General features: G+C 37.7%; 2 protein-coding genes and 1 long non-coding RNA gene across 3 annotated transcripts; 1 reads left to right on the top strand and 2 right to left on the bottom strand.

Moving 5' to 3' along the window:
• Positions 1-235: 235 nt before the first annotated feature.
• LOC143463096 (ubiquitin thioesterase otulin-like) lies at positions 236-2924 on the top strand. The gene is made up of 2 exons (XM_076961469.1): positions 236-1686; positions 2010-2924. Exons 1-2 carry the CDS (start codon positions 280-282, stop codon positions 2181-2183), a joined length of 1581 nt encoding a protein of 526 aa, XP_076817584.1. The 5' UTR covers positions 236-279; the 3' UTR covers positions 2184-2924.
• A 1448-nt stretch (positions 2925-4372) lies between these two features.
• Positions 4373-8907, bottom strand: LOC143462742 (uncharacterized). The gene is made up of 4 exons (XM_076960998.1): positions 6152-8907; positions 5978-6038; positions 5507-5661; positions 4373-5360 (listed from the first exon to the last, which is right to left on the bottom strand). Exons 1-4 carry the CDS (start codon positions 7855-7857, stop codon positions 4952-4954), a joined length of 2331 nt encoding a protein of 776 aa, XP_076817113.1. The 5' UTR covers positions 7858-8907; the 3' UTR covers positions 4373-4951.
• Positions 8908-13035: 4128 nt separating this feature from the next.
• On the bottom strand, positions 13036-15795 carry LOC143462637 (uncharacterized). The gene is made up of 2 exons (XR_013118193.1): positions 15122-15795; positions 13036-14340 (listed from the first exon to the last, which is right to left on the bottom strand). It is a non-coding gene; the product is annotated as an uncharacterized LOC143462637 (long non-coding RNA).
• Between the last annotated feature and the right edge of the window lie 10774 nt (positions 15796-26569).

The raw sequence follows: 26569 nt of genomic DNA, 5'->3' as shown, positions 1-26569 counted from the left end.
ATTTTTGGCAAACTACAGTTAATGGCCGTGACGTTATTTTCCTCCTGCAACAGATTCTTGAAAATGCGTATTGTTAACTATGGTAGGGGTTTTTTCTTGGAAGTTAATGACATGAAACATAATGTTTATAACTTCAATTTTGATCTTAAAATAAAACGACGTCATAATTCAAACTTTTTAAAATGATGGTTGTACGCTAGATCCTATAACCCTATGTTTCACACTGAAAAGGTTTACATAATCCATAACAAGTGATACATTTAGGTTGTTTTGGTTATCATGGAGGCTGGAGATGTTGATAATTGCAAATACGTTAATATACTAGGAAAAAAGCTACGTGTTATTCAGTGCACTTTGAACTGCATGACACAGGAAGCTGCTGTTATTACACCAAGCACTAATAGCCAAGCTCAGGAAGAGAACGATGACATGGATGATGCAAGTAAAGAAGCATTTTTAAGGCAAATGTCGACAACAAATGAACCAGATGTCGACATTTACACCGCATCCGGAAGTAACAGTAATACCGTGCCATCTAACAATAATCAAACACCACCACAAAACAATGAAAACCTTTCACAGGAGAACAGAAACAGGGAGGAGGAAGTTGACAGTGGAAATGAAGAAGGCCCTGAAGATGCAAATGAGGGCGTAGATGGTGTCAGTTCTTCCACAAATGAGGCAATAACTTCTGAAGAAGAACTTGAAGCGACTGATGTAGAAGATGCCGTAAATCTTGCTCTTACAATAGATGAAGATTTGCCTCAGTTTGTATTTGACTATGAAGTAGAAACTGAAGAATTTAATTCTGGTCCTCAAGAAGTAATGGGTGCAGCACTCTCAGTACCGGATAGCAATAACTTGAGTGAAGCAACTGCTGCAAATCCTAAGGAAAATACAATGCATGAACCTGCAGAGACTGAAGAAGAAAACACAACTCGACCTGATGATATGGCTTTGGCACCTGCGCCGTCTCAAGATGAGACTGTAGGACAAAGCTTTCCATCGGAGTTAGATCAAATGCCTACTGACGCCCTTGTGAGTCTGTCAAGCAAACTGGATATTTTAGCTTATGCCAAATCAGAATGGAAGGGCACAACATTTACTGCAAAATGTCTAAGAAGAGGTTACAAACAACTTGTCAAGGAAACAGGTTGTAGATACATGCGCCAAGTGCGAGGGGACAATTACTGTGCATTAAGGGCCACTGCATTTCAAATTCTTTCACAAAATGTAGATATTCTGAACAGTTATCCAAACTGGGACCGAGAACTGCTTGATCTTCCCGAAACACTGCAAGAAATGTATAAGTGCAGCTGGTTAAAACAGTGGACTTTTGCTGGCCGCTTGCCATCCAATGACAACAATAGATTTCAAGTTATGCATGACTGCCTTTCGTTTTTAGTTGAACAAAAGAAGTTGTCAGCTGCCATGGCAAAGGAAGATGACAGACAGGCACACTTTTCTGCTTTATTCAATTCGGGTTCTGTTGCAGAAATAAAACTCTTTGAAGCTTTAAAGCTTCTCATGCTGAAAGCTGCCTTAGAACTTCACACAGCAAATGAAAGTGGTAAAGAAGTACCTGTGTTTGCATGGCTGTTGTTTGCGAGAGACACAAGTGAAGATCCTAAAAACTTAATGCTCAATCATTTGAACCCAGCTGGAAAAACCGGAGGCTTGGAACAGGTTAGAACCAATTAGCCTAGTTCTTTTTGTACTGGTTACAATCAACATTTGACATTGAAAAAAAGGAAAGGTCATTAACATGTTCATAGTCACTGTTAAGCTTATGTAATTTACCAGGTTTGTTTATAAAATTCTATTTCAAATAGCCATTATAAAACTAATGCTTTGTTTTTAATGGGTTTTAAAGTAAATTTTTTACTTGTGTTTCTTGTAATATATATACAGTGTATTTTCTTAGGTTATAATGTTATTTGTGAAGAATGCAGCATGTTACAAACTTTTTATGCAAGCTACATTTAACTTGGTCTGTGTTATGGTTTTAGGTTGAAATGTGTCTATTGGGTCAAGCACTTGAAGTAACAATCCGTGTTATTCGTCCTTCCAATGTTAATCAGGAGGATTTCATTACTCACTATCCAGATCATATGATAGACAGATGGCAGAAAATTGATCTCATTGCAGAGGATGACAGACATTACAATTTGACAGTGAAATAAGTATGTGCCATGTTTTTGTCATTTTCTTCCAAGCTGCGTTTTTCGTTCTGTGCAATAAGAAGAGTGTTACGCATTGAGAGTGGAAACTGCTATTAATTGCTTAGATGATTAGGAAGCATTGCGAAAGCTTGTGTTTGTATTTTGCCATATATGTATGTATGCTAGTAAATTTATTTTTCATTTTATTCTTGATTATCCCAGTTTTTCAAATCGCCATCATATGATGCTGCGTAGACGTTTGTTCAATTTCCACGCAATTTCACACAGTGCATATTGAGATGTGATCACTTTTCAAAGGCACCCGCACAGATTAGCACTTAAGCCTCTCCTGAAGAATTTGTCTTACTAAATTTTTAAGGGGTTCAAAAAGAAGGTTTTACCTTTTGTACCGTCCTGTCTTCAATAGTTCTATCTTACCTCAGATTGCGTTTGGAAGGGCTTTGTAGGCGAATGCATTACGATTAAACTTTCATTAGTAAAAACGAAAAAGTCATACCGCCCAAAACATTTGCTGTGGGTGTCTATGTCAGTGTCTTCTGCAGTTTTGTTCAATTTTATATTTCTTGCCTTTACTCACGTATGTTCTTTTTTGCATGAAATAGATTCAAAAATAATAAATCAGAATTGATGTTGAATTTCAACATGTGCATATCAACCCTTTCTTTTGCGACATATATCGTCAATATATTCTTTTGCGACATATGTCGACATCAAAAATATATATCGTTGATATGCCACAGATTGAAAACATTTGAATACAGTCTACCTAGGAAAAATTGCTCAAAGCGGCCATCCTATACAATATACATAGATATTGGCCGGATTTTCCCAAGTTTACCATTGTCGTTATAGCAAGGCAACCGAAACTCCATTGTCAACAAACTCAACTTAGTCTCCTTCTGGCGGTATCTTCTTCCGCATTGGTGGTTTGTATTTGCTCAGATAAGTTCCAAACAGCTACAGTCATCAATGTGCTCTACTGAAAAAAAATTTATAATCATGATAGTATACGAATATTAGATTTTGATATTTTCGCAAATTTAAAACTGCGAATGTTTGCTCAAACGTTGCCAGTTTAACGACCGCAAGAGTGCACTGTGAGATGAAAAACTTTTACTGGCAGCGCAATAACCACTGGGTCTCTGATATATATTGATTAATTATGATTTTGTTGATTGATGTTGAATCGTCCGTGGGTTGAATCGTCCTGGGTTGAATGGTCCTGGGTTGAATCGTCCATGGGTTGAATCGTCCGGGGTTGATTGGTCCGTGGGTTGAATCGACATAGAACCGTTCTTGTTAAATAGTTCTGCGACGCAAAGAGTGTTGTCAAATTGTTACTGGTTAGAAAGGGGTTATTCTGTGACACATCGATGTATAGAACGGGTGGCCTTAGCTGATTGGATATAGCAAAAAGGATAAATAGAAGTGATCGTGGTTTAATCGTTCTCCTCATAAAATCTCTCTTTTCGAAAATCTGTGTTTATGAAAGATGTCTATCTGAAATTAAGTGTGTTTGTGGAAATGACTTGATAAATTTTCTTGATCTAATTGCGATTATATTTCAGAATATAAGAATTTGCACTTTATGAACGTTGTGCTGACTTAAGAAACAAGAAGAGATAGCATAAACAATGGATTCAAAAGTAAACTAGACTAAAAGAGTTCTAAACAAACAATTAAAGTCTTTGGCTTTAAATCATCCAAAAACATTAAAATATCCTCAGCCATCGCCAAGGTACAATATATGACCGAACGTATGACGTATCTATCCGAATTTTTTTACACTATTTAGCCTATTTATCATTATATTTACGTGTAGCATTATATTGTGTTAAACTATTAAATTATAAGAATGAATGGAATGGTTTAACAATGAATAAATATGAATGAATGGAAATAAAGAAATATTTTGACATTTTTACATTACAACAAAGTACTCGAGTAGGCTACTTCTTCTGAGTACTTTGTACTTGCCACCTGGTCTTGTACTCGAATGTTTTTTAATTTAAGTATACTTGTGTTTAAGTAGGCCTACTAAAATTAGTACTTGTATACAGCTTTGCAATGTTGTCCAAAAGCTTTGAAATTTTTGTTAAGTTTCTGCTGCTGCTCTCTCCTGTATGGCAAGGTTAAGTGATTCCGGTTTAGGTAGGCTATTTAGCAGTTGGGTTCCCAAACATTGAAAGTTCACATTGTGTACACTTTGTTGACTTAATTACAGTTTATTCAACAACAAAAAATATAAATACACCAACGTCCAGAAAAACGAAGAGCGATTTTAAACCAGAAAATCACGAAAACAGACAAGCCTAATTATTGTCAGCTCGGTGTACGAGTGTCTAGAGCTCTGTACAATGATGCAACTGGCGTTCGATACCCATCACAAGTACTGCTATATCATTGTTACGGCATTGAGCAAGGCATGCACGATCCTTACTTCTGTTCAGTGGACCTGGTAAACTGTTCCAAATTTAGATAATACGTTATATTAGCGAAAAAACAAATTGATGATGTGTGTAGGTCCATCGGAACTTCAAAAGACTAGCTGAGTATAACCGGTACTCGAGCGATGAGAAATCATCGCCGAGTTTAATCCGTGCAAACACTTTCCTTAGTCCGACAATAAAGACTATGATATCATGTTCAGATAAGATAAAAGCAACGGGCTTTCTATACTATATATAAATGTAAACCTACTGTTCAAGTTCAAATTGTCAATTTGACAAAAAAGAAAAAGGTAAAATAAAAAGGTTTACAAAGTTTCACTACTTTGGTGGAATATTGGATCCAGTCTTACTTTCATCACTATTTTTTCTTGAGGAATTCGACAGGTCCCAAACTTGAGTATCCCGCCGGATTTCGGCGTTGGACTGGCCACCAAACCAGCTATCCGAACTCGCCATCTTCTTCAATTGTTTTCCTTTCGGGTTGATCTTGGACGAGGAGGAACTGATTGTCCTGGATGCAGATTGACGTCGGTGACGTCGATGCTCCTCATTACAGATAAAAGAATCTACCAGTGCTCGACGGAAGTGACGATTTCTGATGCTGTAAATGATGCAATTCCAGAAGGAGTTTGACAAGAAGAGTCGAGATGCGACATACTCCGCAGACATATAAACGTTTGCCGCATAAGATGAATAAGATTTCGGGAAGCTTTGAGGAGAGATAAATCTAAAAAAAGAAAAAAATGTGTGATAAAGAACTGTCAAAAAGGATCGAGTGTCACTGTCAAAAAAACGTTCGTTACATGTTGTAAAACAACTTTCATTACAGACAACTTTCAACCGCCGCGATTAACCGTAAACCACCCTACTTACGCTCCAAGCGCCGGTTGTATGGATAGCACGATAATACCAGGCAGTAAAGCAATAGTAAATGCCCCGATCATAACAGCCAGCGTTTTGGCCAAACGTCGTTCAACGTTGTCCGTGTTTGACATTGACGAACTCGTCTTCTGCAACGAAGGTTTTACCTAACCATATAAAATACGACTTTTTAAAAGCTTCTCGCCACTTCTTTAACATACGGTAATGCTGGTATTAATATGGTATCAGGCTTATTAATGGTATGTGTCAGACTGTCAAACGATTGTAGATGCATACGTTTTCCAAAAGCTAAACATCAGGCGATGCATAGCTACATACCTCTACTAAGTCTTAAAGACTTTCGGACTTTGCTTTGCAAAACACAACGACCAAAATTCCAGTAATGAATTTACAATAAACATACCACCGCAGCTTAACCACTTGAGGTAAGGCGATAAATAACCTACACATCAGTTTGCTTACCCCTCTAGATGGTACCGTTTGTTCATTCTTGCTTTTTCGAATGTTCTTAAATTTGTCAACACTGCAATTTAAGTAATAGATTAACATTTACCCGTTCAATTCTGTTTAAAAATTGACTTAAATCTAACCAGAAACTTTAGTTTAAGCAGCAAAGATAATTTTCATGTAACTTACACGGATCTAATTCTGTTTTTGCTTAGTTTGTTTGCATCTTCAAAAACGTCGTCATTGACAGTCGTGTCAGTTGTAGGAAGACGTGACAAGTTATTGTTGCCGTAATAAGCCGATGAAACTACTTTTCTGCATTCTGGCTCGACACGTTCGGAAACCGTACGGTTAGCCGTCATGTGTTTTGCGGACATTGACCGTCTCCGTTTTCCTTCCCTGCATACTTGGGACAGCATCAAACCGTTAATGCACCACACTGCTAGCAGAGGCAGACCTAGGGTCATAGCATACACCACGATTGCTGTCATTCCCGTTGAAAGGGTCAGGCCAAGTGCAGAAATGGTGTAGTGGTGGCGTGTAAAAACTGGATAGATTCCAAGCAAAATACCGAACAACCAAATAACAACAAAAACTACAACTGAACGCTGAGTCGTTAGGTATTTGCCTTGTCGATAACGAAAGGGCCTCGTGATTGCTAAATAACGGTCCATACTGGCTGCTCCCATTGTGTAAACAGATACTGAAAAGGATAAAACCGTAAAAAAGCCCATAAAGTTCAAGTAATACTGATTAAAATAATCAGTAGCATGGGGCATTTGACCTTCTTGTCTGTAGGGTAGGGCTTCCATGGACAATACGTGGTGATGGTAAACGCTGCCGGGCAGTACAAAAACGCCTACAATGAGATCAGCAACCGCCAAAGAAATTTTAAAATAACCTGGAATATTCCGCATAATCGGGGTGCGTGCTGCAACCAAAAGCACTAACACGTTTGCTACGACGATTACCAAAGCGAGAATGGAATCGAAGACCATCACAAATACAATAGCGGGTCTACATGAGTCAGTTGCACAGTCATAAGCGGTAAGAGAGGCGTCCTTGTAATCTTTCAAAGAAACTCCACAAGCTACTGATTCGCAGAAAGGCCTGTAAGTTAAGAACCATTCCGTATATTGAACATTTGAGAAGGGTGCATCTTGTTCGTTTCGATCCGTTGTTGACTTTTCGGTTCTGGTGTCGTTTTCTTCCAACGAGTAAAAATACGACTCGATGGAATTACAATAATTGGTGTCAAAAAAGACAAAAGAAGAAGAATTCTGCCTGCCAAGAGTAGCATTAACCTCCCAAAGCTTAATCTTCCGCTGGCGCATCCAGCGTTGCAGGAACTGCAGTGAATTGTCCGAATGGTTCTTTTTTTCCTCTCCGATTCCTTTACAGCGGTCAAGGAAAGCATAAGGCTGGCAAAATTTGGCATAAACAGCACTATAGTAATCTGTGATATTGTATTCTCTGTCTTCACAGGCTTCTTCAAACCATGGTTTCCTTGCCATAAATTGACATAACTTTAATCTCAGCATGAAGGTAATTATGGAGCCGGAACCGAGTTTAAATTTAGGCTTTTTATTACAAAATGTGAAATTATCAGGAACTGCAGACCATGGCTCCGTAGTGAAGGCGGTACTTTGCGTGAGTTGCGTGCTGGATATCTCTGTGATAGGAGTACTCGCAACAATCGAAATATTATCAGGATTTGCCAATATCACGTTTCTAGCTTTTATCATTTCTATCAGATCGTCAGAAACTTTTACTCTTTCAACGGTTGAAATTTGGTCTTGCTGCCCTTCGGCATGTTGCATACTCTGATAGATTGTCAAGGCAAATATGAAGAAAAAGATTAACTTTGGTGTTTGCTCGCTCAGCAAGTCGTCCATGATCACAAAACTACCACACAGCCCTAGATCTAAATCCACTGAAATTCCATAAGATTTAGAAGCTGTTAAAAAGTTTTTTCCTTAATTAAAATAAGGTAAATTATTTCATATCTATTATTTGGCTATACCACAGAATGTCAGAAATGCGATGACCTACATAATTCTACGTAGACAACAACATGAACATTGAACAACTATAGTAAGCCTATACCATATTGAGGTAAAGGTCGTTCTTAGGATATTCGTTTTGTTTATCTACTGGAGATGAACTGTAGCCCACTAACCTTCCATGTCTGTTTATCTTTCTACTTAAATTTTTCGAAACCTATTACTGGAATAAATTTGTCCTATTATGTATATAGGCCTACGTACATTTCTCTTGCTAGATATAATTCATAAATTCATTAAACTTAATGTTTTCAATAAATAATAATAATAATGACAGAAAATGTCGAATGTCTTACGGTCAGATAATTAAAATAGTTTCCTTTACATTAAGTATACTAACTGCTTGGTCTTTTCTGTGGCACCAACACATACGTCACAAGTAATCTGCTCGCAAACAAGTAATAGCTTTAATTAAGCCAACACACTTATCACTTCTTGCTATCTTGCTTGCAAAAAGAAAATATCAAATCAAACAAATATCAAAGAAAATATTTTGTTCGACATCAAAGAAAGTCGAACAAAATATTGACGACAAAAATCAGGCAACTTACTTCTACAAATTCGTTAAAATTCGTGTTACTTCCCACAAGCCCTTCGGGGGAAAACAAGCAAAACATATCTGTTCTGACCTTTATCAACTCCAGTATTAATCAAAGTAAGAAGTAACATGATTCAACGCTAAGAGCTTGGCTTAAAACGTATGCCCAAATACAGTGTTCTTCTCATATATATACTCGCAGTCATAACTACATAAAGAAGGGAATATTATTATTTTTCAAAAGTTGACTGCGTGCTACACTCTAAATCTTAAAAAAATCAACTTAGGGTCAATTTTCATAAATCCCTTATCGTCAGACTTTAGTCAAGATCGATACGCAACAGTCAATTAAATTTTGGAAGTGACTACAACAAATCGCCCCAGGAAATAGAAACAAACTTTCTTCTAACAGTTCAGATACAGACCGGCAGTGGGGAGCGACAGTATACGTAATACGCTGGCCCGTAAATCTAAACTTCGTACGCCGTGACCTTTGAAATATCAAGAGCCCGGCTTTTACGCATAGCCTTAAAACATTCATACAACTGGTTGAGTCATTATCATTCTGACATTTAACGTGTGACGCAATGCGTACTGCTGCTCAGTGCGCAAAGTGTTAAAGATACTGTAATAATGGTGCTGGTATTACGCGATTTTGTAACAACCAAAATACAGTCCTTAGCTAAAATACGCAAAAATTAACGCAAGGGCCGTTTTTGGTTGTATCGCTCGAGATGATGTTAAATGGGTCTAAATTTTGATCACACTATGCGTATAATACGCCTTTCGCTCGTATTTTCTTACACTTTACTAATATTTAAAGCTTTGTGAAATATACAGTCTTATAAAATATACTTTAATCAGCTACACTGTATGAAGTAGTTTATGTTTTGTTCTTAGTTTGACGAAAACCTGTTAATCTTAATTATGCAACGCTAACAGCAACCAATATGACAAAAATGATCAGAAAAATTAAATCGTTTAGACTTGCTAAACATTATATCGAGTTTTGACTGGACAAGACTAGCAATTTTTGTGATCCTTCCATATGGTCAAATTAGTAATGGTGCATACGTTTTTGGTCATCACTCACATCGTTCTCCAAACAGTTTAACGAAACAATTAGGCTGGAAAATTTTGTGAGATAATCACAAATCTGATACTGTGTGGCATTGGTTCAAATGTTCAAGCACATTTTACGTTTTGCTAACTATGCAGCACACTTTGCAATATATCTGTCAAATATATATATATATGTGTATGTGTGTTAATAAATATAATATCTGTCCAAAGTGGTCACGTCTCGTGTTTTTTGCGATTACATGTAAGGCTGAATGTAAGTCGAAATACCACTGAAGTACAGCATACTGAGTTGTCTACAAACCTGCAAAACATTTATGCAATATAAGTGAGTGTATAAGTGAAAGCGTAGGTCGTAACTTTTGTACTTTCAACATTAATCGAACAACACCAAAAAGTTACATAAACTTTCTTAACCGTCTTTGTTGCCAACACAGACTTCATCAAACGTAATCGGACTAATACAACTTAACTGGCGACAAAAATTTCACCAAATAGTTACGCAATCGTTGCATTCGATCGTGTAATCAAAGGATTATAGTGCTATAGCTAGAAATGTTTCAACGTTTTTAGCATGTTATCACCATGCAGCTAGTGTCATCTCATTTACACAAAATTCTCGACTTTTCTATAACCCTGCCTCTTTAAGCTCCTTCCATTAATAAAAAATGATCTCTAATTTCTTTTGTAGCACAAAATGAAATTTGCCAAAACAGTCACACAATAAATCGCTGCCGTGTGCGATTCTGACTGCAACTTTGCCTTCGTCAAAAACCATTTAAACGCAATTGTTTATGATTTTCAAAATCACACCGTTAAGAATGGGTATCAGCGGCCAATACTGCCATACGTCCAAGACCTATAGACTGGAGCAGTAGATAAACGTCCGTTCTAAGTATATGAATAAGGTTATTAGTTATTACTCACAATAAGCGGATTCCCAACATACAAACAAACGTTCGATGTCTAAATACGAAAACAAACAAAATAACTGCTAAAGTTCATCGCAAACAAATGCCCTACGGTTTATACACTGGCACCATCTAATTTGTTATACGAAAACATGTTTATTTTGATCGTCTGTGAGAGAATTGCGATTGAACTTCATTACCGTTTTGCTCTATAAAAAATTGATTGCTTTACATGTTAGATATTTATGTTGCTAACGGTTGTTCTTATGGTTACATCAAATAAGCATAGGTTTCCGATGGGATAAGGATCTGAACAGTGATCTATTTGACGACCGCTTTGTTTTGCAGCGAATCATGTCTGGAATTTCAGGCTATTTTTTTAAAGGCAACAAAATAATGCAGCTATTCTTTGTACAAAATCAGCTACTTTCTCAATAAATGAGCCTACAGCACAGTAAAGCTATTATCGTTAAATTTTAACACATGATGCGAGATGCTATCAGTCTAAATTAATGCTAAATGCGGCTTCTTTGTAGATTAATAATGCAAAGAGACATTTTCGTCCTGCTCGCTCAACATGACAGGCCTGTGTCACTAACCGTATTAAATTAAAATAAACGCTAAAGTGAAAACGACCAGCGACGCTGACCGCAAGATCGTCTAGGACTAGGTTGTTATCACTTATTTTCATCTACATTTCCTTGAATAAATGAATTTGCACAAAAATATAAGCTTCCAAATTGAAAACCACGCAAATAGTAGTACACAAGCATACAATACACAAAATGACAAATTTGAAAAAATACTTTGGCCATTATATATGCCGCACAAAATTTAATAAGTAATAGTTGTGTCAAAGAATTTAGCAATTGCTTATTTACCGTTATCCCGCAAAAGCTTTTGAGTTTGACAACAGCATTTCTTCGAATTAGCTGTAATTCTTCAAGCTATCGCCAATATTCGTTTTTTAAACTGTTTCAGAAAGCTGGTCTGCCATTAGTAATAAATAATAATAATACGATCACTTGACATCATAGGTCGTATAGGTTTGGGAGAAGTTGGTTTCTATATCTAAGCCACTTCTTAAACTGCTAAACAAGGTCCAGGTTAAACTTTCAGCGTCATGTTCTTCCGCATTCAAGTGTCTTCAGGTAACATATTCCCGTCTTTTGTTATCTTAGGTCAAACGAACAACACAGCGACTGACGATACTTTTGGTAGTACTGCTGCACTTATTAATTAATACTGAAGATTAGCTATATACCGTCCTTGTTACAGTAAAATAACTGCTGTGTGAAATAGTGTAATGGTTTTCTGGTGAACAATTAGAGCAGTGCTTTTTAACCTTTAACAAGACGGTTTGCATTTTGTTATTTCACGTAAAACTCTTGCACGCGACCAATAATTACTGAACATAATAACAAAATCGGAAAAACTCTCTGAAATGCATCAGAAAATTTTCTTTAATTAACAATAGTAACGAATACTAATCTAAAAAACAAAAAAGTGAAAGTGTACGAAGAACGAGAGTTTAAATAATACGCGATTTACCACATATTTCTATGACGTAACGTCCAAGGTTTTTTAAAAAGCACTGAATTAGAGAACCCAACTCTGTAATTTCTCGCAATGTCAAAAGCTCTAATATCTCTGTCTGACCAATACGTGCCGTTGCGGCAAACATGTGTCTACTTACATAGCTTGTTTGAAAGAAAATTAGAACGTTATCGCTTACAATGATAATGAAAAATCTGGTCTTGGCAATTTTCACTGCACGTTTGTCATGCTTTGAGCCAGTGCATGTTGGCCGTATAATAGTGTAATACGTTTGCTTGACGTTTTTGCTGTTTACGGAAATGGATGGAATACATTTAACGATTAATGAATTATCCAGCAAGACGTTTTACAAGATTTACTGCTTTAAATAAAATAATTCTTACCTGCGTTTGTTTATATAAGGTTTTATAACTATGCTGTGATCGTAAACATCCGAATAATTAGCAGAAGAAATTTAGTAGTTTAAAGTAATGCCTTGTTTGAACTTAAGTTACTTATTTTAATTTGTATGGATTAGTTTTATTCGATTGTATTTGGTCAACGTATATACGCTTAGCAAAATGATTTATCAATTATACAAAACTGACAACATTATTTGGATGCTGTATATGAAAACACTTGGTGAAAGTTTACATTTATACAGAAATGGATTTACAGAAATACAGCACAAGGCAAGTACTTAATATATTATGTATACAATTTTGCTGAGATAACGTGCTTTTACAAAATGTAACTGGACCCACAGCATTTCATAAACGGCAGCCTATAAATTTTACTGAAAACACGCAAGCATCGAATACTTTCCAAAACGACTAAGAGCCTTAAAATCTGCCCCGGGGCTGAAGAAACCCTTGCCGATAAAAATTCTTTATCGATGCACGTATATAGCTTATAGGTGAAAAGTTTTCTGAAAAACAAGCAAACCGCAAAAAGCGGCTTTAGCTTTTCATTAAACAAAACCAAGTACAAATTGCATTTTTGCTATCACAATAAACAACAAAGTGAATTGAAAGCAACCAGATCACGTGTAGAATTCAAACAAAGTCAAACAAATCATCAAAGTCATGCAAGAGACGTTCTTTGAAAAACGTGACCGATTGACGTCAGCATACGCAACCATTTGAGCCGAAATGAAGTGTTATTAAAATAAAATATACAATTATATCCAAAGAAGTTCTTTCATTTGGTGTACCGCTTGTGTCTGATGTAAAAACGACTCTGCGAGGTATATCAGCCGGTTACAGGAATAGAAAATTTCAAACAAATATGATATTATTCAATGCATTAAAGCAAAAGATTGGTAAACAACTTTGATCCGACAGCAAGTATACCTTAATGGACTTTGAGGTTACTGCGTTTGTTAGACAGAACAGTTAAAAATACTATATCAGATGAACCATCAAAACTGATGCGTAAGTTGCAATTCCAAACTGGCTGATGGTTTCCATCGACTTTGCCAAAACTTCTGCCCATGACACACAGCAGACCACAATCCTGCTACAGATTAAGCTCAACAAAGTCACGCAGCGGCCCAACAAATATGGATACATGTAAAATATTATTCGGCGAAATGATCAAATAAAGACTTAAATGATATAATTTTTGTCTATGTTAGTGGTAGGCCTATACACATTTTAAAACCATAGGCTCATTGCGAGTACAAATATTTTTTTCGGAGAATTAATCAGATGGTGGCCATAAGTAGGCTACACTTCTTAATTTCCATATAGTTGTTATGAACAATTAGCAAAACACGATATCATAAAAACACAGCAAAGCGGAAATGTAGTGCAGCAATTTTACGCCGAAATATTTGCTCAAACTATAGGCTGTTTTGACGTATAAGCGTGCTTTTACTCAAAATTACGTGCACATTTTGGCCGAAAATAGCAAAAGCAAGTGTGAAAAATACTGCCAAATTCTTGTCGGACTTAGTCATCGACAATGCAAAAGTTATCTTGCTCCAGCTAAACTATTTTTGTTCTAATGTAAAAGCACATTAATTACATCACTTAGTGATATTTTGTAGTAAATTTTGTGGCTTTGGCGACCGGTGACGTCTGTAGACCTCTTTCGCTATAATTTGTCTCGGATAGCACCTTGAGGATTTTCCCTCATGAAACAAACAAAATCAGAGCAGACTATGCATTGCCGTTATGCCACGAGAAAACAGAAAAAGTTTGTTTGAGAGATTTTCTCTATCTCCAGAAAGAATGATGGAAATTGAACCTAAAACATAAAATATATTTAAAGCCAAAATCGATTTTCAGACAACTATAATTATAGTTGTATAGCTAATTATAATTAGCCTACACCAGCGGTGTGCAACCTTTCGTATGCAGTGTGCCAGTTTATAACAAACAACTTTGTAATTAATTAGGCCATAGAAAGCGAAATTGAGTATCGATATATACAGGTCCAGCCTTCTATTACATGGAAAATGTAGATTTCTGTACTTTTCTAAAATTGTGGCGTAATTTCAGAGATGTTTTTGTTATTTTTTCTAAACAAAATAGCCATAGTTTATTAAAATAAAAATAATTCTTTAACTTTAAAGTTTGAGACGATCTTTACGCTATAATATCGCAAAATTTATCTTCCTACCAAAAGCCATTTTTTCATGTGGTGTAGCCTATAACCAATATAATCATATCAAGATGCAATGCTTTCATAAATGTAAACCTAAAGGTATGTCACACTAGGATTCAGAGTTATATTTTATAAACAACATTTGGAATTTGTCAAAGAACCCTTTTTAATGTAAAAGTCTGTCTGCGTAACGTCTCGCATCGCTCTGGCGGTTTCAGTTTTCAGGATTTACTATTTGAAGTACAGCAGCCCTGACCGCAGTCTATTCCACGGCTAAATAGGCTACTACGCACCAGTCTAGTGCCCCAGTGCTGTGCACACACCCACCACGTTGACACTATTATAAAAGTTGACCACACGAAAGGTGTCATATACATTAGTGTAACCAGATGTTTATACTCGACAGCACTGAACAAGTTACCTATACTTGTGGGCATCCAACTTTCTGCGCTTGGCCGCTAAACGGCTAGCCGATTCTTTCTCTCGCTTGATCGTGCAATGGAAATATTGCATCTGGTCCATTTCAAGCTTTTTACTTAAGCAAATAAGCAAGATTGACGGATAAAATTAAGACGCTAATTAGGTGGATTATGGCCTCTTTCCTACGAGTAGATCATACAGACAATTTACGCAGAAATGTTGCTCTTTGGGCGGACTATAAATGAAACGCAGGAAAGTCTTGCTAGACTTCACAATTTGGTCGCCGACTCCCACCCAACCGGAAAGCTGTCCACTCCCTAAAAAGATGGCTTTGGTGGGCCTACAGCTTTAACCTCCAAGCTACTGGCGTCAACCGATGCCACTCAGTTTCCCATAAATGGAGTGCAGTAAACTTTATAGCCTAATAGCGGGGCACGGAGAAACAAACCTTAGACCAGGTCATATCTGGCTGCCTCATCTACCGTGTTTCTGTCGGAAGACATGGCTTGCGCATTTTGAAAAAAGTATACGTTTCACTGGCTGATATACTCTTACCCGGGCCTACGTCTAGGTTGGGTGGCTGGGAACATCAGTTCATACCAAGATGACAAGGTGAAATGTAGGAGACACCTTCCTTTCTTACTGAAGACTTTATCACCATAAACCTCAATTAACGTAGCCTACATCCTTCCTTCATTTCCAACATAGACTATTCATTAGCCTATATTTGTACATTAACGTCTCCCAATATACTGTAAGTTGGATTCCTTTGGCACTAGGCGTTCTCTCTACAGGCAGAGGTGGGCAGTCGGTACTTTGAAAGTACCGTTGGTAACGGTACCGTTACTTGGCAAACAATGTACCGACGGTTCCGGTATTCGGTACTGTTTTAAAAAAGTAGTTCGGTACTTGTCGGTACTCGGTACTGGTACTTTTCGTGTAAAAGATGTTGCAGCAAATGCAATATTTGCCGCTATTATGCCGCGGTAAAGATTACTCCTGGTCAAAACATATGAGACGTTACTCGTTCGTAATTTTACTTGACATTTCTAGATTAAAAAAGATCAACAGATGCTAAAATTGGCATTAAGGATTTATTAGCATGTGTTTTTGAACACATACTTGTTAAAATTTTGAACTAATCACACGAACAGTACCGAGCACCGGGACTGACTGAAATTTCTTGAAAAACGTAATTCGGTACAGAGACTCGGTGCTTTTTTCAAAAGTAGCAAAGGTACCGGTATCGAAAAAGTACCGCGGTACAGTAAGTGGGTACTAAAGTACCGCGTTACTGTCCATCTATGTCTACAGGCCTGCAAGGCAGCCTCAGCCTAATCTACAAACTTTTGTTGTGGTGTTGAATAACTTGAATTTGTGGTACAAATTAAGCAATTTACAGGATAGGCCTTATCCCTTAAATTTTAGCTTCAACTCTCACAAACTCAACTTTTTGGGTCATAGGCCTCGTTACGTCTTCATTCTTTTTCCTTCCTCGCATTTCTTTATTTGTAACTACCCGTGACTAAAGGTTATTTTTTTGGTTGTTGATTAATGCCAATGTCAAAATCGAATTCTTGATTTTCCTCCTCGATGACTAATTAGCGCGATATGAGTGTACTTTGGAACTGTATCACTTAATCAGTGGGTTTTAATGTAAAATTTCGCTTACATGAGCCTACTGACTTCTGGAACGAAAGAACACGCCCAGCAACAAATGTACAAGATAGCCTATATTATTGACACACATATATTGTCGCCACCAGATATTAATATTTTTAAGTAATATTCACGATAAGCTCACTCATAGAGTCCTTCAGTTCCTGACCGTTTTTGCAACGACAGTCTTTTCAAATTCACCCGGTAGTGTCTTACTATCTCATTCACTATCTATCCTCTCTAATAGTCTCCTTTCAGCACTATAGCACCTTCAGTATATATAATGATCATTCTTCTTCCTTCTTGCCGGATAGGGCGGTGCCTTTCTAGAAGAGTGGTTTTCTTGCTTCCATTTTACTGGACAGTGTGGTACCACGTCATTATTTTATAGTTGTGGCCTGTCCATCGGCTATTTCATCACCCTGCCTGATTTTCCGCCTGGATTAATTCGTGCCAGTTAAATAGGGCGTCCATTGAATAGCATTCTTCACTTTCAAAGAGTTACCGCGATTTCGGTCTTGAAAGACTGCAGCATCTAAGGAAAAGTGTCTAACTGCCTTGGGTGTGATGTCCAGATTGCGTGAGAGCAGTTTAATTTCCGTGTTGTTTGCTCGATTATTTCTGCAGCATAAGGCGCTTACCTCATTGATATGCAGTTGCCCGAAAATCTTACGATGACGTAATGCACTGATCACGTGATGCACTGGGTGATTCGTCACACTCCCTGGCAGTTTTAACATATAAAAACTACATGATAGGTGAATATCCAGCGTCCTAAAATCGTTGCACATGACGTTTAAAAGTATTTACCATAAATTGGCAACTGTTGTATGCCAAATATGAAAATGGATTCTACTTTAAAGCAGTAAAACCTATTTTTTTCTGTGCTCTGCGCATTTTTGGTAAGGTGGAAGGACACGAGAATTTTAGACTAAGCTTTTGAAAAATTGTAATCGCCCCACAACGCACTCTTAAATACGCTACTACCCACCAGCTGGGAGTTTGTAAGCTATCGGCACAAACTCATTTCGGAAAAAAATGTTGGATTGAAGTAGGCATACCATATTTTTGTGATTGAAAACCGGGACGCTTCAGAACAACGAGTCTTGTCAGATAATGATTTTTACAGAATGAAATGCAAACAAGTACCAGTACGAAATAAGGTCTTTCAATAACTTAACCGCAAAAAGAACACCTCCTCCTAAAAGCCTACTATTACTGAACTAGCAAATGCGCTAACATTCAACCCACTACTGGACCAATTACCCACGAGAATTACGTAACAATTACTTTTACATCGAACACAACGCAACAAGAACCCACATCAGGCATCACTCTTCAGCAAGTTGGCTAAACAAACCAATCACAGCATGTTAATATTCGTGTAGTGTAGGGCAATGCTGGCTGGCTAAATACCATGGTCACCGATGCTCACAAAAACCCTTGTCGACAGTAAAACATGCATCAAACTCGAGATAAGTAACTATTTGAGCCTGCTGATAAGGTCGCTAGATTCTGTCAGAGCTTTAAGCAAGAAACACTTGAAGAATGAAATGCGGGTGTCTTTTCCCCAACGCTCATTGATAACACCCAGTTTAACCAACCCTTGTAATGACAACCTTTTTAAAAATTATCAGTTTTAATTGCCAAGGTTTAAACGACGCATCTAAAAGGAAAGCCTTGTTCGAAACGTTCAAGAAACTTGCAGCGCAAATAATCCTCTTACAGGAAACAAAATGCAATCCGAAGGACGTAAATAACTGGTCTAACGAATGGGATGTTGGCCCTTCCATATTTAACGCAGCCAATAGGAAAAAACACGCCAATGCTGGCACGGCGATATTGATAAACCACCCAGCAATTTCGTTTGCACAAACTAGGAGAGACGCTGAAGGAAGAGTTATTGCCGCAAATGTCAAAATAGCGAATAAAATAATACAGATTATCAACGTATATGCCCCAAACGTTCAAGTAGGACACTACGTGAAAAATAATGAATTTTTTCATAAGCTTTATAGTTATGTCAACCCCAATGTCCCTTTAATAATAGGGGGCGATTTCAACATCGTGGACGATCCAGAGCGAGATCGCTTCCCTCCCCACAAAAAGCGAAGTACTAGAACGAAAATAGAGCTCCAAAGCTTCACCCAAGCTTTTGATCTCAACGATCCCTATGACCAAACCCAAAATGGTGATGTAGATTTTACATGGCAAAGCGGTTCATCAAAATCTAGAATCGATCGTTTTTATGTATCCCAACAAATAAAAGTTGACGGTCTGCAAACGATGGAAAATCCTCTCTCCGATCACAAAATGTTACTAGCAAATTGTGTTTCTTTCGCCCTAGAAAAAAGAGGCCGCGGAGTCTGGAAAAATAATGTAAACGTCTTTCAAAACGTCAAATTTCGCAAAACGCTTGAAGAAAGATGGCCCCTCTGGCGTTCCCTACACCCCTTACTCATTCCAGACTTATCCGCATGGTGGGTAGAAATTAAAAACAGGATTAAAGACCTGATAATCAAAATCACAGGAGAAATCAAGAAACTAGGGAAGAAGAAACTCGCCTTGAAAACGATTATAAATTAGTTTGTGAACGATTATCCCAAGCAAAATGTAATTACGACGATTACCTAGCCGCCAAGAAGTCACTGGCTGATTTCCAACGAAAAGCCGCTGATAAGAAATTGCGTAAAAGTTTGCAAAGAAACTTGGATACTCCGACCAAGCAATTTTTTCAAAGATTCATGCAAGATAGGAAGTCAACCCGAATTACCGAAGTAACCGACTCGGAAGGTGTAAAGCACATTTCGCCCCCATCGATTTTAAAAGAAACCCGTAAATTTTATAACAAACTTTACTCGAAAGAAGTAACGTCTGAAGAGAAACAACGTTTTTTCTTGAAACATTTAAAGGCCCATTTATCGCCCTCCGAAAGAGAGACGTTAGACGCTGAAATTAGCGACCAAGAAATATTCACCGCACTAACACAAATGAAAAAAGGCAAAACACCTGGCCCAGATGGTCTCAGCATTGAGTTTTACGTCCAATGTTGGGACATCATAGGTGGTGGCTTGCTTGAAATAATCAAAACGTGGTTTAGGGACGCAAGTACGACTAAGGAAAACAAAGAAGGTGTTATAACTTTAATCCATAAGAAAGGACCTACGAATGACCTCAGCAATTACCGCCCAATATCGCTATTAAATTGCGATCTAAAACTTTACACGAAAATTTTAACTAACCGTTTAAAAGGCAAACTAAACAATATTACGCACCAGAACCAATTTGCAAAACCCCACAAATCGATCCACGACGCCATCATCAAGATTCGCGATCTGTATGAAAAAAGTAGAAATGAAGGCCAAAACCATTTGTTCATATCGATTGACTTCTTAAAAGCCTTCGATTCAATCAACCACGCATGGCTCTTTAAGGTGCTTGAACGAATGCATTTTCCTTCTCGCTTCCTACTTGCCGTTAAAAACTTGTATTCTGACGCGAAATCCAGGATAATCAACAACGTTTTTTTATCTGAACCTTTTCATTTAAAAAAAGGAGTCAGACAAGGAGACCCGCTAAGTTTATACCTTTTCATATTGGCAGTGGAACCGCTAATATGCGCAATTAATAGCTCGGTCGAAATAGACGGTTTGGGTCCCACCCCAAAGTACTGTACGAAATGCGTCGCGTATGCAGACGACACCACCTTCACCCTCAAAGATGCGTACTCCGCCGAAAAGACTTTTAACCTACTGGATGATTTCAGCGAAGCCTCTGGCCTAAAAATCAATATCTCAAAAACCAAAGGCCTTACCCCAGAAATCAAACCAAATACCACGACGCAACTGCCACCAATACAGTGGACAAACTCTCACCTCCAATTATTAGGAACAACAATAGGAACTTACGACCCTACCACAAGTTGGTCACGACCGTTAGAAAACCTCAAAAAAGAAGCGACCCGCCTTAAAAAAGTACATTCCACCTTTGATGCCAAGTGCATATTGGTTCGAAGTAAATTACTCCCTTTAATTTCATACAACGCCTTCAGCCAGCCCATAACGACCAAGACAGCCGAGACCATAAACAGGACAATTGAAAGGTACATTTTGACGAGTAATAATACGTTCGCAGACATCGAAGTTCTTCAAAGACCCAGAGATTACGGCGGTTATGACATAATTAATATTCCCGTGTATGCGGATTTGTTTTATTTAAAACCTTTGACCCCATTTTGCAGGGACAAAATAGAAAACAAGGTTCTGTCGTTGGAAAACCGCACGATTGAACACCAAATCGGTCACCAACTGTCCAACCTCCTCGGCATCCAGATTGATAATCGTATACCGCATGCCACCTACCCATCGATTTATTATGAGCACATGCTCGAAATAATCAGAAAGCACCGTATCCCACTGAAAGAGATCGTAAGCGGAAAGGTTAAAAAAATATACCAGCGTATCATACGCGAAAGTGCCCCGCAGTTGTATTTGACTCCACCAGAGCGGTCGACATGGCCCAGAGTACACAACGCAATTCTCTCCAACGCCCAAAAAACTTTCAACTACAGAGTAATATGGAATGATTTACCTACTCGAGGTGATATGACCAACTTTGTCCCCTACACGGAAACAGCATGTCGTTTTTGCGCCAACGGCCCCGACTCGGTGCTGCACACGATAGTAAAATGTAAAAAAATAAGCACTATTTGGGAATGTGCTTCCGGCGTTGCGCAAATTTTTACTGGTAGGGACGATATTAAGTTCGATCCAACCACAATAACCAACTTTGACGGAATAGGTGGCCCAGATTTCGAGTCCGCAGACATGTTAACCTATTGGCTAACAGTGGTAAAACAAAAAATTTGGAAACATAGGAACGCGATTTTGTTTGAAAGCCAAACTTTTAACCCTGACGAAATTATCCGGTCTATTAAGAGGACCGTGTATGCTAGACGCACATGGGACCGGCGAAATGAAGGCCCCTATAAACAGCAAATTGAAAAACTGTGTGCTGCAATGCAAAAGTATTTCACGCCACCCCTACCATAGCTTTTGATGAAAAATGACCACGCTAGTCCCGTTGCTTGGACGTCATTATCAAACTGTTTATGAATTAGAACCTTTGTAAATTCTAGATAAACTTTGTTGTAATTGTTGCTTGCGATGTACAACCTTTATCGTACCTGCTTACAATTTACGAATGTGGCATCACTAAGATTTCGAGATCTGTGTTATTGTTATTGTCATTTGTTTAAATCAATTACCATCACCGACATGTTCAATTGAAGTATTTTGCAAGTAGATTTTGGAAAAGTTTGCCTTGTACATATTTCTCTTTCTGTGTTGTTTTTCCGCAATAAAATATCGCCTTTTACTAAAGATTTCCGTGTTTGGGAGCAATACAATGAGTCTAGTTTATTTTTCTACTTCGCCAAGGCGAGGCAAAATTCTTCATTAATGAAGAGTTAAGCACAGCAGTTTGCCACGTTACTTACAATGTTAAACGAACGTTTATGCCGGTTGCGTTCGATGATCAGCGTCACTACACGGCGGTTATAACATACTCAATATTCCCGTGTATGCGAACTTGTTTTATTTAAAACCTTTGACCCCATTTTGCAAGGACAAAATTGAAAACAAGGTTCTGTCTTTGGAAAACCGCACGATAGAACGCCAAATCGGTCACCAACTGTCCAACCTGCTCGGCATCCAGATTGATAATAATTAATCGTACACCGCATGCCACCTCCCCATCGATTTATTATGATTCCAATGCCCATCCAGAGAAGAACCAGAAAGAGCCGACAAACGAGAACGAAGTGAAGACTCAACATCATTGTCGACTGTAATACCACCCGGTCAGCGCCCGAAAAAAGAGTCGCGCGAAAGGTAAATTTTAGAAGCTAATGAAACGGACGTTTTTAAGGTAAATGACTTATCAAGCATTAAATGCAGCTGTGGTGACATTGTGCCCAAACCATTGTGGTATAAAAATGCTTACACGCCAAAATCTACTGCATAGTAAAAAATTCTTGATTACGCTAATCCACAAAAAAGACGTAAAAGAAGATTTAAAGATTTCTCGATCTCTCTTTCAAACAGCGATGTTAACATTTACATTTACAAAAGTCTTGACACAACGGCTGGAATGATATCAGGCAAAATACCCATGAGCAACATTCTGCCCAGCCTGGCAAGTTAATTCACGACGCCACCATATTGTTACTAGACCTTCATGAAAACGCGTGTCCTCGCGACTAGAAGTGTCTGCTTATCTCGATAGACTTTTAAATGGCGGTCGATCCAATAAATACCTTGGCCATTACTGTACTATTAATTGCATTTTTAAATCAAGACTGTTAGAAAGTTGAAATTATTGAGCATTAATTAGTTGGCTAAACAGACTAATCACAGCATGCTAATATTTGTGTAGCGTAGGCCAATGCTGGCTGGCTAAATACCAAAGCGGGACTTTTGGTTGACTGACCGGGACGCCGGGACAAAGCCTTAAAAACCGGGACTGTCCCGGCTAAAACGGGACGTATGGTAAGCCTAATTGAAGTAATCAAAGAAAGTTTCCACCCGTCAGCCAGATGAACAGTTCCATAGCTACCGCGTTTTGTTGAAGAAATGACAATAATATCCAAGTTATAGCGATTGTTTTTTTCAAAGAGTTTCTGCTCTTTTTCTGTAACTTTTAAAGCAAGATCTGAAGAGGTGGTTTTTAACACAGTTTCTTCATTAAATTAATCTGTTAAAAGGTTCAAACTCCGTAGTTCTTGCGTGCTGTCAGTAGGGTTTTAACCAAGTCATTTATTTCTGAATCGAATCAAGTCGAGTCATTTCGAATTGTTACTCGAGTCAAGTCGAAGTCAATATCTTTCAACGTAAAAAATATTTTGAAAAATATTTTTTGAAACCGATATGCTTACGAAAGAAGGCGTTTATTTGAAATGAACACACGCATCTTTTTGAGTATTTCCAGTTTGCTTATTTCCTGTAGTATTGTTTTCATTTTTTGTTTTAGTTTATTGCATTAGAAAATTCTATTTCGTTTATATTTGTACTGGAATTTTATATCGCACACTTTTAAGAAATTTATTATTAAAGACCTCAACTCCAACTGAAAATATACAGCTTTTAAAATACTTATTGAACCGAGATTATAGTTTATCACAATCATCGTACACAAGGTGGCGACATTTTTTGATTGTTTTATGTTTTCTTCCCGCAATTGTGGCGCTTTTAATGGTGATTTCATAACCTAGTATTGGAAAATAATGATGGCCAACGTTTTAAGATGTTTGGTTGAGTTGGTGTGAAATGTTATGATTGTATTTTCTTGTATGATGATAAATGGAAACCTTGAATCAGTTAACAGTTTATTGTTGAAATGTACAGGAGTAGAGTAATGCGCATAGACAAGTTGTGTGCCCACTTATGCACTAGACTGGCGACTACTAGAGTAGGCCTAGACAAGACCCGCATGGTCAGCGATGTGATGGTTGACTGCAGTGCCTGTATAGAAAGTTTGCATTTTGGCGGAGCGAGATTTAGGCCTATGTATAGTGAATTAGTGTCTATATTTTACGCCACGCTAGCCTAGTAGCCTATTAAAACTCTGATTATTATTTTCAACCACAAGTCTGCAACCAATTTCTGGTTCAGAGATTTTAAGCCGATTTTAAGGCCATTGGTTTCAACCTGCTTATACCTGCCACTGTCAAGTTCTTAAGTAACATTCTTTCAAGAGATAAGTGAGACTTAAAGGAATTTGGCTGCACTTGTAATCTTTGTAGACCGTGTGTTTCTTTTGACACAGTTTTATGATACCTTGTCGCTACCCGTATGTCACAAAGGCCTACAGTGAAAAGTGTGACAGCTGCAAGCACGAGGTTGATCAACGTGTACTCCTAACTTTTTTATTTTCTCAACAAGCTATAATAAACAAACAAACAAAAACTGGTTGTTTGAACACTAATTTATAAAAAAAGAAACAAAGAGTTGTGGCTTCAGTGCACGGCATCTCCCCAAAATTTGTGTCTTTGCACGCACAATTTCTCGTTGAAAACTGTCATTTTCTTCAGTTGTGAGAAAAGTCAAAGCTGATAAATCTTTTTACTCCAGTAGCGTGGAGACATTCACTACTTTTTCACGTCAGACACCTGCGGTGTATGATATAAACGCAAACTGCAGAGTATGGATGTATTCAGCGAGATCTTGGTTGCACCAAACAACCAAAAATGCAAGTGCAGTGCTCAAAAATGGGGTCTAGTGTACAAGTGCACAACCACAGGTTGCCTTCGTATACTAGACCCTGGCTACTCAAACTGTGGCGTCATCTGGTTGTGCACTTGCATATAAGATGTCAAAATTATTCAGATGCAAAGGAAGTGCGCGCTTAGGTGTACAATTACATGGTAATGTACACAGTTTAACTTATTCAATCTTTAAATCAATTGAGAATTAGATGCACAGAAGTTCTGTACAAGTCATTAAGTGCAAAATAATGTGCCTAAAGTGCGGCACTGAAACTCTTATAAAGCAGTATTGAGTGCACCTATGCTAAACTATGCAGTCTGGATACAAGCTTTCCAGACAGGCTGCTATAAACCTGCACAATTCAAGAATTTTTGAAATGTAAACTTAAGGTGCAGTTTTTAAGCCAGACTGCCCTATCTGCCTTTGAAATTTTAACGTTCTAAATTTTTATGCAACATTTTTGCATTGGAGACCTATAGGTTATACAACTAGCCTAGATTTGTTCTAGAAAACAAATTAGAATAGCCACCATATTACGTATACTCTATAAGTCGATGTTCACATTCTCTTAAAAAACAATCTATATAGGCTATATTCTACATACGTCATTCAATTTGCAAACAGTAATGTTTATCTGTCACCTACCAAATACCTGGCGGCTAGGGCTAGACCGAAACCAATACTTTGGTTTTTAATTGACAACTCGCGTTATTGTTTTTCCGCTAACATATACACATATCATGTAGGCACTTGGTGGCTATATTCTTTAAATCTAAGCTAGTCATAAATTTGGGGATAATTTTCAATGGTTAACTATTTGACTTCTATCTTGTGGTTATATCTTTTAAGCTATTCGGATTTTGACTGGTGAGTAAAGTCTTATAGAAAAAAGAGACCCAAGATTGTTTAGGCTCATCTGCCTAGTGAAAAAGTTTTCTTTGGTGCTCACCAGCGCACAGTTTTACACACCATGAACTCTTGTTGCTCACCGGTTCTCCTTCGGAGCAATTGCCTGTGCACGCCGGAAATAAAAGGGCGCAAATTGGGTTGCATTCCACAGTTTGAGAAACTCTGGTGTATGGACATTGTACATGATAAAACAATGTTAGTTTGTCATAAATGCTGTAGACCTACTGCACATCAATTACTGATGGAGAACTGCATTGCACATGTTGTTAGTTTAAGAGGTTTGTCTTAACAACAACAGAATAACAAAATGAGATAAAGTTTAATTCAATGATTTTGGTTATAGGTTTTTAATTTCAGCTGAATGTATTTGACTAAAAGAAATAGTTTCAATAAACTTGCACTGATTGACTTTATGCAGAATCGGCTATAGTGTGATATTTACATTAGGGTTAAGGTTGCAAAAAACGAACTTGGCGTTTTGGTTCATAAAGTTTTTTTTAACAGGTATACTTATGCTTATTACTTAGTTGGCTCATGTGATAATACATGTTCCAAGAAGTGTTGATGTTTAATGGATGCCAAACTGACCGTGGAAAAGCAGCATTTCCTGTAACCAT

Source organism: Clavelina lepadiformis, chromosome 6 (assembly GCF_947623445.1).
Source record: "Clavelina lepadiformis chromosome 6, kaClaLepa1.1, whole genome shotgun sequence".
Lineage (NCBI taxonomy): Eukaryota > Metazoa > Chordata > Ascidiacea > Aplousobranchia > Clavelinidae > Clavelina > Clavelina lepadiformis.
The sequence above is the reverse complement of the archived record's forward strand: the minus strand, read 5'-3'. Positions and strand labels throughout refer to the sequence as shown.

Bases quoted from the DNA above. Each gene is read 5' to 3' on its own strand.
- LOC143463096 (XM_076961469.1), top strand. From the start codon at position 280: ATGGAGGCTGGAGATGTTGATAATTGCAAATACGTTAATATACTAGGA. The intron at 1,687-2,009 runs GTTAGAACCAAT...TTATGGTTTTAG, and splicing joins AAACCGGAGGCTTGGAACAG to GTTGAAATGTGTCTATTGGG.
- LOC143462742 (XM_076960998.1), bottom strand. From the start codon at position 7,857: ATGGACGACTTGCTGAGCGAGCAAACACCAAAGTTAATCTTTTTCTTC. The intron at 5,662-5,977 runs GTAAGCAAACTG...TTATATGGTTAG, and splicing joins AAACGGTACCATCTAGAGGG to GTAAAACCTTCGTTGCAGAA. The intron at 5,361-5,506 runs GTAAGTAGGGTG...TTCTTTTTTTAG, and splicing joins ATACAACCGGCGCTTGGAGC to ATTTATCTCTCCTCAAAGCT.